The sequence below is a fragment of the Delphinapterus leucas genome, chromosome 12 (genome assembly GCF_059928025.1).
Source record: "Delphinapterus leucas isolate spDelLeu-1000000601 "Yukka" chromosome 12, BTC_Dleu_Yukka2, whole genome shotgun sequence".
NCBI classification, from domain to species: domain Eukaryota; kingdom Metazoa; phylum Chordata; class Mammalia; order Artiodactyla; family Monodontidae; genus Delphinapterus; species Delphinapterus leucas.
This window is the reverse complement of record NC_143140.1, coordinates 14145298-14156428: the sequence shown is the minus strand read 5'-3', so window position 1 is coordinate 14156428 and position 11131 is coordinate 14145298. Positions and strand designations below refer to the sequence as shown.

The window sequence follows — 11131 nt, the reverse complement described above, 5'->3', positions numbered from 1 at the left end:
GCATCAATTCATGGGCACTGAAATCAAGTGGTCAGGGACTGGGAAAATGTAAAGGTTTTGGAATAGGTTTTTTTGGAATTAGGACCTCTCCAAATGGCCCCAAAGCATAAGAACATTTGGGTCCCACTGAGTGCTCAAAAGAAGGCTTCCATGGCAAAAGGGCTCTTAATCAGAAACAAGATTACTGCACGTTATGTACTGCTGTCTAACATATTATACCAACATTTTGGGGCTTAAAACAATAGACATCTATCCTCTCGCAGTTTTTGTGTGTCCGAAATCCAGGAACCAGGGCGCCTCTGGCTCTAGGTGTTAAATGAGGTTGCAGTCAGGCTGTGAGCTGGGGCTCCTGTCTCGCATGGAGGCTTGACTAGGGGAAGATCAGCTTCCGAGCTCACGCACATGATTATTGGCAGGATTTAGTTCCCTGTGGCTTTTGGACTGAAGGCCTCCCTCAGTTCCACGCTGCGTGGGCTTCTCCAAAGGTCATTTCACAACATGGCAGCTGGGTGTCCACGGAATGAACAAGCAGAACAAGGGAGACTGCTCGAGATGGAAGCCACAGCCCTTCCGTAATCTAACCTCAGAGGTGAAAGCCCATCACTTTTGCTGAACTCTGTCATTAGAAGCGAATGAATTAGCAGATCCAGCCCACCTCAACAGGAGGGGATTACACTGGGGGAGAATGCCAGCAGGTGGGGATCACTGAAGGGCATTTTAGAGGCTGCTGACCACCATGACCATTCTGCAGGCATTGCTTAGCCTCCTCCCCTCACCCCAGCTGTGCTTGCTCAGTGCCCCCCTAACAAGGGAGGCACGGTGGCACGGAGACATGCATGTGTTAACACAGTATCCCCCCTGCGAAGACTGATGGGCTAGCCACCACTACTTGCAGTGACCAACCCGATCGGTCCCTGATATAATATGGAATAGCCTGGTGGCAGCTTTGGTTACAAGGGACTGTACTACAATGAAGGAGATAGCAATTTGTTCTATAGGAATAGACAATTATTCTGGGTTTGGATTGCTTTCCCTGACTTATGCTTCTTTTAACACTTCACCTGTGGACTTACTGAATACCTTATGTTCCGTACACTTTATGTAGCATCCCATACAACATTGTTTCCTGTGGATACAGATGCCTGTGGGATAAACCAGTCTCATCACGTATCCCATCAGATCAGAAGCAGCTGGTCTTGTAGGACAGCCCTGTTAAAGGTTTACTCTTGGAACCAGGTGCGAAAATGCTTTGGGATGCTGTCCTGAAGGATTTGGCATGTGCTCCAAATGAGTTAACAGTGTTCAGTGATAGCTCTTCTGTTGACAGAATAACAGGCTCCAAAGAGCAGCAGAGGGATTGACCTCTTGTTGTGACGTCTCACACCCTGCCCGTGTATTTTGCTTTCCATTATGGGGAGACACAGTCTGCCATGGGTCCCGAGCATCCCTGCATATTATTGCTGAGTATCCCAGCTGCAACTCATTGCCTGATACTGGGCAGTTTCTGCATCTGGTCATATGGGCATCTAAGTGGGTCAAGGCAACCACAGCATTGCTACCATTTAACTGCTGCTCTCCTGGTGGAAAGAACTGGCTTGTGTGCTGCTTGTGCTGCTTGTTCAAAAATGGCTTGGCCCTTGCCTCTGGATTCTTCTCCTGTAATGCAATCCAAACTGCTTGGCCCTGGCCCTGCATCGCGTGTACACGCCTCACTTGGCCCTCAGCATCACCGTGGGAAATGAGGCTCTAGGAGCTGGTGTGACTGTGCTGACCGTTTGGCCACGACTTTGCTGTAGTAAGGTCTCTTGTCGCTGACCTGGGAGTCTCCTGTCTCCATGCATCCATGAAGCTGCAGCAAGACTGCAAGCAAGACAAGTAGATACAATCTCAGATCCTTCGCGGCTCACCATCCGTCTGCACGATTCCAGGTTCTGCTGGTATGCTAAGTTTGTACCCAGAGTGGGGTATAAGTGGATAGATAGTGTTTTCTCTGAACTGGAAGTTGGGATTGCCTCCTGGCCATTTGTAGCTCATGCCCCTAGGTAAGGAGTTAGAAAAAGTGGTTAAGGTGCTGGCTGTAGCGATGGGCCCTGGTGACCACGGGGGAAAAGGGAGTGGGGAGAGGACTCTGTCTAGAACTTGGGGGACCTCGTCTCCTGGAATAACCTCTCACACCATGTTGAATTGTAAACATTAAGCAAAGATTATTGCAACCAAATAGAGGCAAGGCCACCCAAGCCTCAGATCCTTGGGTCACACAAAAGGTAAAGAAATCTGATCAGCTGAGGTGCTGGTTGAGCACAAAGAAAACGGAATAAGTGGCACTGGTGACAGGTCATAGCCATCTAGCTTAATGGCCAGTGGCAGAACTGAGGGCTCTATTTACCATAGTTTTGTTTTGGTTTGAAATCAGAGAGCTTTGGGACATAAAACACACTGCTCCCTATATCCTACCCTGGAGATTCTGCTTCAGTTGGTCTGTCGTGGGGCCCTGAAGTTCACCAAGGAAACTTGCAAAGCACTGCTCTAGCTGTAGTTACTTCCTCACTGGCTCATGCGTGTGCTTATGTAGTTAATAATTTCTTTTCTCTCCTTGTATATTGGCAGCGGGGGAGGGGGGGTGATAAAGTCACAGTTTTGTCTGTGGGCTGCACACCACTGAGGCAAGATCATTACAAAACCAGACGACAAATGGACGTAACCCTGAAATCCTGGACTTGAAACTGGATGGGGGATAATAGCAGTATGTCAGGACGAAGCATTTAAAAAATGTGTGAATATGATATTTGTGATGTTGGAAAGGCAAAGAGATGGACTGTAGTAGACCTCTGATGTGTTTTTCTATTTGGTGCTCAGTCATCAAACCCATTCCACAGGTTTAGTGAATTCTGGCAGGAGAAACAGTCCCATCTTCTGCTGGAGAAGCTGACGAAGTCCGATATACTCACTGTCTTGGGTGCCTGACAGCCTGGGTGCTGGCACGAGACTAAGCCTGTCAGTCGTATGATCTCACCAGACTTTGAATCTGGAATGAGTGATGGAAGTAAGTGGATGTCTGGGATCCAGTTTTCAGAGGCATCCCTGCTGGCACAAACATACACAGACCTCCAGCTCCCCTGGAGTTGGAACTTGCCTATAATTTTGGTCATAGTCTAGCTTCCTCGGTTTCTACCAGCTTTCCAAGAGTGGTTCTCCAGCCTTTCCGTCAAGTCTGTGAGCTACCTATATTCTTCCAATAAATTCTTTTTCTGCTTAAGTTAATCACAATGGTTTTTGTTGTCTGCAACTCAGAATTCTTACTGGTATACACTTCAATGAGATTTATTCTCTAAGGTCAGTTATGATCATTGACCCTCTCCCTCAGAATCCCACCCCACCCCTGCACTCTGAATTTGGAGGTGAATAGCATATGACAGTTTCCCTGGTAAATCAGAAGTTAAATCTGTTAGACTTGAAACCATAATCACTGATGTGCTTTTAAAACTATTAAAACAACCAACAACCAATCAACCTACTATGATCATAAGAGCAGTTTTCCCTTAAAAACAATGATATGATTATGAATAAGAATGAATACTTTGATAAATCTGGAAGATTATTCAAACTTAGAATAAGTTGAACTTCTTTTTTTAGTTAAAAAAAAGAAAAAAACTATGGGGTTTCAAACTCAGGACCAAGGAATGTGAAGATGAAAAATGTGTATAGCAAAAATAAAAATATACCTCTAGTATTCTGAAAATAAGCAAGTGTTTTTGCTGTCCCTCCAGACAGTCATTTGTTCATTTATTAGCAGCAGAGGCAATAACACAATGCTAAAAATAAACATGCATCAGTTGTACAATACACACTTACAAAAGCCTATCTATCCTTAGTGCATTATTTTTTTCACAAGTAAAACAGGAAAGGAAAATAGTGAATTTAATGCTATTCAGCACCTTGAATAAAGTCAAAAGACTTTACATCTCCATATATCAAAACATTTGCATCTGTATCACCAAACATGTAAAGTTAATTATTTTGTTCCATTTGAAACATGAATTATTTTATTTACATTACTCTTTAGTTCACCAAATTTTAACAATATTTAAAAATTATCTAAATTCATAAAAGTAGGTCATAAATTTCAACATTTAATTATTATGTACATACAAGGAAGTCCATGAAAAAAGTTAAAGAAATGTAGTCAGAAAGTTCAAGCAACATTTCCAAATTTAGCAAAATTCCAACCAAATCAAGGCAGAGGGCATTCAAACATTCAAAAATCTCTAGATGCTGCTAACATGAACATGAAAAGTTCCAGTAATAAAAGTCAATATGAGAAACAATGTTGAAATCACCAGTAGAAAATATATTTTAATAGGCATGACATATATTTACTAGCAACAGTAATAATGCTTCTTTTATAGAAAATGTTTATAACATTGTCATATATGAACTACCCGATTTGAGAGGGCAAAAGAGTTGATTTCAAAAAATATATTTTAGCAGCCATAATTTTACTTCCAGTTAAAACATAGTAAAATGTTAAAAGTAAAATTTATGATTAACTAAATAATACCCCAATACTAGAAAATTTAAAATCCCATGCTATTCTAGCAATAATGGCCTCTAATACAATGTGTCTGATGTGAGGATTGTGGCAAGCCAATAAACAATCAGACATACATATGGGCTTAGAGTTTCACTGAAATACTTATGTAGCAAAATATATGAAAAAGTAATAGAAAAGTAAAAAGATAAAATTAAAAAAATATTGCACAGCCACATTACCTAGAAAGTAAAGTTGATGTTTAAAAAGCTCTAAACATGGATGATATAAATTATCTTCCATATAAAAAGGTATAAATATTTCTTAGAACTTATCAGCATCTACAGTTTAATATAATACATTATCTGAATCACTGTTGAATGAGGTAATTGTCAAGTCTCTACCAATGCATTTAATCCTAATGGAAATATTTGAGGGCAGCAACCAGAAAGAATTTCTCTAAAAATATTTCCGAATCCAGAACAGCTATATGTGCAGCTCTCCCAATGAGTGAATCAGCTGTATTGGGCAATGCATTGATGACATTATACCGAACCAAGTTACAATCCTTGCTTTGCAGAACCGGGCGAAGCAAGTTGTGAATCATTTCTGAATAGATCTGTCCTATGGAACAAATAGAAAAAAGGAAAATCGGTTCACAAGAAGAACTGAAAAAAAATTCTATGCCAACTTTTATATAATTTATAAAATTTAGTTACATTATTTCCGTTTAAAGCAGAAAATTGTCTTTTAAAAGTTTTTTTTCCCCTTGAATATCACTTTTGAGACTGTTTTAGAGAAAATATAATCACATTATTTATCTAGTCAAGTGAAATAAATTTATCATACATTATTCTTGCCAACTTGATATTTTTAATTAAAAGCAATGAATATAACAGAGCAAATAGTTTTTTTCAACCTTAAGTCAATTATGACTCACTATGAAAGTAAAGAAGCCATGCTGAGACATCCTGATAAGGCAAAATTTAAAACCTGAGTCAAGAGCAAATACTTTAAAAAAGTTTCCATGGCAGCCAATGTCATTCCACATATTTCCAAATTATCTTGAGAAAGAATAGCAACTTCCCATAATCAGAAGAACAATGTGAGTTTGGCTCAAAGGTCAAATTAAGAATTTTTTTTTTTTTTTTTGGCCTGCAGGTTTATTTAATGCTTCGTTTTGCTTTTAATTTCAAAGTTGTGCTCTTCTCTCCCTCTTTTTGGTTAATTCTTACAATGGATTTATTGAGGGCATGCAAAGCATAGAAGGTAAAGGTTACACACATATGTACACATACAAGCATAAACTGCCTTAATGGGCGAAACAGTTTAATGCTCATGCATTACTATATTACTAACAGATGAGTGCTAACACATATCCATCAACGTGAATTTCAGGGTAGAGGCAGGATGTAGCCTTGAGGAATGATGAGAAGCGAATAACATACAGAAACATAATTAGAGAAAGAAGAGAGATGTGTTTAAAAGAGGGATCAATAGAATATAGACTTCATAAAAAACGGTTTTTAAAAATTATTTATTTCTTTTTTTAATTGAAGTATAGTTGATTTACAATATTATATTAGTTTCAGGTGTACAAACATATTGATTCAATATTTTTATAGATTATACTCCATTTAAATTTATTATAAAATATTGGCTCTATTCCTTGTGCTGTACAATATATCCTTGTAGCTTATTTATTTTACACATAGTAGTTTGTATCTCTTCTTTTTTTAAAATTTTATTTATTTTTGGCCGCGTTGGGTCTTCATGGTTGTAAGCGGGCTTTCTCTAGTTTGTGGTGAGCGGGGGCTACTCTTCGATGCAGTGCGCGGGCTTCTCATGTTGCGGAGCAAGGGCTCTAGGCATGAGGGCTTCAATAGTTGTGGTGCGTGGGCTCAGTAGTTGTGGCTTGCAGGCTCTAGAGCGCAGGCTTAGTAGTTGTGGCGCACGGGCTTAGCTGCTCCGCGGCACACGGGATCTTCCCGGACCAGGGATCGAACCCGTGTCCCCTGCATTGGCAGGCGGATTCTTAACCACTGTGCCACCAGGGAGGTCCCAGTAGTTTGTATCCCTTAATCTCCTATCCCTATCTTGCCCCTCCCCCATCCCTCTTCCCACTGGGAACCACTAGTTTGTTCTCTGTATCTGTGAGTCTGTTTCTGTTTCATTATATTTGTCTGTTTGCTTTATTTTTTAGAATCCACCTATAAGGGATATCATACGGTATTTGTCTTTCTCTGTCTGACTTATTTCACTAAGCATAATGCCCTCCAGGTCCATCCATGTTGCTGAAAATGGCAATATTCCATTCTCTTTTATGGCTGAGTAGTATTCCATTATGTGGATACACATCTTCTTTGTCCATTCATCAGGTGATGGACACTCAGGTTGCTCTGATGTCTTGGCTACTATAAACAATGCTGCTATGAATACTGGAGTGCACATAAGTTTTGGAATTAGTATTTTCTTTGGCTATATGCCCAAAAGTGGAATTGCTGGATCATATGGTAGTTCTATAATTTTTAAAATTTTTTGAAACTCCATACTGTTTGTCACAATGGCTGCACCAGTTTACATCCCCACTACAAATGTACGAGGGGTCCCTTTTCTCTACATTCTCACCAGTATTTGTTATTGTGATCTTGATTTGCATTTCCCTGATGATTAGTGATGTTGAGCAGCTTTTCATGTGCCTGCTAGCCTCTGTATGTCTTCTTTGGAAAAATGTCTATTTAGGTCTTCCGCCCATTTTATAATGTGTTTGTTCGTTTTTTTGATGTTGAGTTGCATGAACTGCTTACATATTTTGGCTTACTGGTCGTATCATCTGCAAATATTCTCTCCCATTCAGTAGGTTGTCTTTTTGTTTTGTTGATGGTTTCCTTTGCTGTGCAAAAGCTTTCACACTGAAAACTTTATTTAGGTCCCATTTGTTTATTTTTGCTTTTGTTTCCATTGCCTGAGGAGACAGATGCAAATATTGCTATGACTTATGCCAAAGAGTGTTCTGCCTATGTTTTCTTGTAAGAGTTTTATGGCTTCTGGTATTACATTTAGATCTTTAATACATTTTGAGTCTAATTTTTTTATATGGTGTGAGAAAATGTTCTAATTTCATCTTTTTACATGAAATTGTCCAGTTTTCCCAGCAGCACTTATTGAAGAGACATCTTTTCCCCATTGTGTGTTTTTGCCTCTTTTGTCATCAATTAATTGACCACAGGTGCGTGGGTTTATTTCTGGGGTCTTCATTCTGTTCCATTGATCTATGTGGCTGTTTCTGTGCCAGTACCATGCTGTTTTGATGACTGCAGTTTTATAGTATAGTCTGAAGTCAGGGAGTGTGATTGTCCAGATTTCTTCTTTTTTTCTCAAGATTGCTTTGGCTATTTGGGATCTTTTATGGTTCCATATAAATTTTAGGATTATTTGTTCTAGTTCTGTGAAAAATGCCATTGGTATATTGATAAGGATTGCTCTGAACCTGTAAATTGCCTTGGGGAGTATGGACATTTTAACAATATTAATTTTTCTAATCCATGAACATGGACATGTTTTCATTTCTTTGTATCATCTTCAATTTCCTTCATCAATATTTCATAGTTTTCAGAGCATAGGTCTTTCACCTCCTCGGTTATGTTTATTCCCTAGGTATTTTATCATTTTTGATGCGATTTTAAACAGGATTCTTTTTTTGCTTTGTCTTTATCATAGTTCATTATTAGTACACAGAAAAGCAAATAGTATCATGCCATCTGCAAACAGTGACAGTTTTACTTCTCCCCTTCCAATTTGGATGACTTTTATTTATCTTTCTGTCTGATTGCTGTGGGTAGGACTTCCAATGCTATTTGAATAAAAGTAATGATTGTGGACATCCTTGGTTTGTTCCTGATCTTAGAGGAAATGCTGTCAGCTTTTCACCATTTAGTATGAAGTTAGCTATGGGTTTGTCATAAATGGCCTTTATTATATTGAGGTAGGTTCCCTCTACACCCACTGTGATGAGAGTTTTTATCATGAATGGATGTTGAATTTTGTCAAATGCTTTTTTGGCATCTATTTTTTAAAAAATATTTGTTTTTATTTATTTGGCTGTGCTGGGTCTTAGTTACGGCATGTGGGATCTTCAGTTGCAGCATGCGGGATCTTTAGTTGCACCATGCAAACTCTTAGTTGTGGCCATGTGGGATCTAGTTCCCTCACCAGGGATCATACCCAGGCCCCCTGCATTGGAAGCGTGGAATCTTAGCCACTGGACCACCTGGGAAGTCCCTTTCAGCATCTATTGAGATGATCATGTGATTTTTATCCTTTGTTTTGTTAGTGTGGTGTATCACATCAACTGATTTGCAGATACTGAACCATCCTTGCATCCCTGGGATAAATCCCACTTTTGGTGTATGATCCCTTTAATGCATTGTTGAATTTGGTTTGCTAGTATTTTGTTGAGGATTTTTGCTTCTACGTTCATCAATGATACTGGCTTATAATTTTCTTTTTTTGTGGTGCCTTTGTTTGGTTTTGGTATCAGGGTGATGCTGGCACTGTAGAATACTGTAAGTCTTTCTTCATCTTCAATTTTTTAGAATAGTTTGAGGATAGTTGTTATCTCTCTTCAAATTTTTGGTAGAGTTCACCAGTGAATCTGTGTGGTCCTGCACTGTTGTTTGCTGGGAGGGTTTTTTTTTTTTTCTGATTAAATTTCATTACAGGTAATCATATGTTCATATTTTCTATTTCTTCCTGATTCAGTCTTTCGAGGTTTTACATTTCTAGAGATGTATTAATTTCTTCTAGGTTGTCCATTTTATTGGTGTTTTTTTTTTCATAATTGACCTTTTATTTTAAAAAATTACAGGGAGCAATTTCCAGAATCTTATTTTATAAAAGTACTGCCTATATCAAACATTTATATCACTATTAATTCCATTGAAGAGCTGCCTTTTTTTTTTAAGGTACTAATTCCAATTGATGGGATACATGCCCTTAAAATAGAAAGTTTCCATTTATTCAAATGTCAAAATTAAGATTATTGAGAAGTTTATTGCTTTATGGCTGGGCAAGGTGCTACTAGCACATTTTAGGTAAATAATATTCTTTGTTAAAAACTATGAGGTCATTCTGTTTAAAACTTTCAGGATAATTCACAGAAAATAGAGATATTTATTCAAATTATACATTGAAGGGCTGAGATATTAGCTATAGACATTTATATGTGAAGCAGCTCTTTAAAGAAGACACACAAACAGGTCTGTCTTGGTATAATACATAATTGAAATTAATAAAACCTGGAAGACCAATATTATTATGCTATGTTCTGTTAAGATCTTAAAAAAAAATCACACATTTAGTAGTCCGTTTGTGCTTAAAATATTCATATGCATGAGAAGCTTTAAGGAAAAAAAACACCTCTATACATGATGATGAAAATAAAGTAATCAATGTTTTGAAACTGCACTGTTATTTAAAACACTTTCCTAAATTCAGACCCTCCTTTGCAGCCGGCACCATTTTTCAGGTCTAATTGGCAACCTGGGGAGGCCCCTCTAGTATTCGTGAAGTAAAGAAGGTGGTGATAAAAGACCAAGCTGTTGCCATTAATCCAGGCCTTTGAGTTGCACTGGCATCTTCACCTACATCTTCTCCACTCTCATCTTCAAGCCCATCATCCATAAGACGCTCCATTTCTTCAAGTTCTAGATTGTTTGCATTCTGCACATCATTGTTGACTTCGGCATTATTGTTGGGAGCCTGTTGCTGACCTCCTTCTTGCCTAAAAGGAAACCATCCAGCTCGGTGTTAACCAGTAGCATGGCTCCCATTACCATGATAAACCGACTAAAAGAGGAATAGAAGTACACAATGCTAGGGAGAATGGCAGCTCGTGAGAACGTGTACATCCAGTCTAGCCAGTCTTGACTGAAGTCTTCTTCGTTTAGCACTGGACCTCCCTGTGCATTCATCTGAACATTCTCATCCATGGGTCGATTTTCTTGGGTCACTAGGTTTGGAGCTGGTGAGGGTTCTTCTCCAGGAACATGTGCCACATTTAGAGGCTGTGAAGTAGCAGGCTGGTCTGCGTTGGCATTTGATGTGGCCTGAGCTGAAACTGCAGCTTGATATTGCATATAATACTGATGCGTATACATCTGTTGCCACCACAGCATCTGCAGTGGGCTGAAAGTGGGATACCCTGGGACAGCCGGAACAGCCTGCCCAGGAACCTGGTTGTCTACATTTCCTTGCATTACATATGGGAACTGATGACTAGTAATCTCTTACGATACTTGTATTTTTGTGGCGTCAGACATTGTACTATTCCTCTTTCATTTCTTGAGGAGTCCGCTCGCTGCCATCTTTCACTAAAAGTAAAGTACAGCCGAACATGCAGCATGACCATTACTGCGACCACCAATCCCAATAATCCGGAGGAAATTAAAGCATGGATTACTTTTGAGGCAATAAAACGGAGAAGCATTGGTAATTAGATGAAAAAAAGATTTCAAAAGAACAACTACTGTGTCATTGGCCAAAACATCTTACACAGCAAAAGAAAAGAAAGGAAGGAAAATGGAGGAAGGATAGCTGTTACTA

General features: G+C 39.0%; 1 protein-coding gene and 1 pseudogene across 7 annotated transcripts in view; both read right to left on the bottom strand.

The window, feature by feature from the left end:
- Window positions 1–3749: 3749 nt before the first annotated feature.
- The window catches only part of FAM135A (family with sequence similarity 135 member A), a 123553-nt gene continuing 116171 nt past the window's right edge, over window positions 3750–11131 (bottom strand). For all 7 annotated transcript variants that reach the window (XM_089921718.1, XM_089921719.1, XM_089921717.1 and 4 more), the window contains one exon: window positions 3750–5152. In XM_089921718.1, coding sequence (XP_089777844.1) covers window positions 4947–5152 — 206 coding nt within the window. In that variant the 3' untranslated portion in view covers window positions 3750–4946. The remainder of the gene's footprint in view (window positions 5153–11131) is intronic.
- Window positions 5638–10937, bottom strand: LOC149747830 (homocysteine-responsive endoplasmic reticulum-resident ubiquitin-like domain member 2 protein pseudogene; annotated as a pseudogene).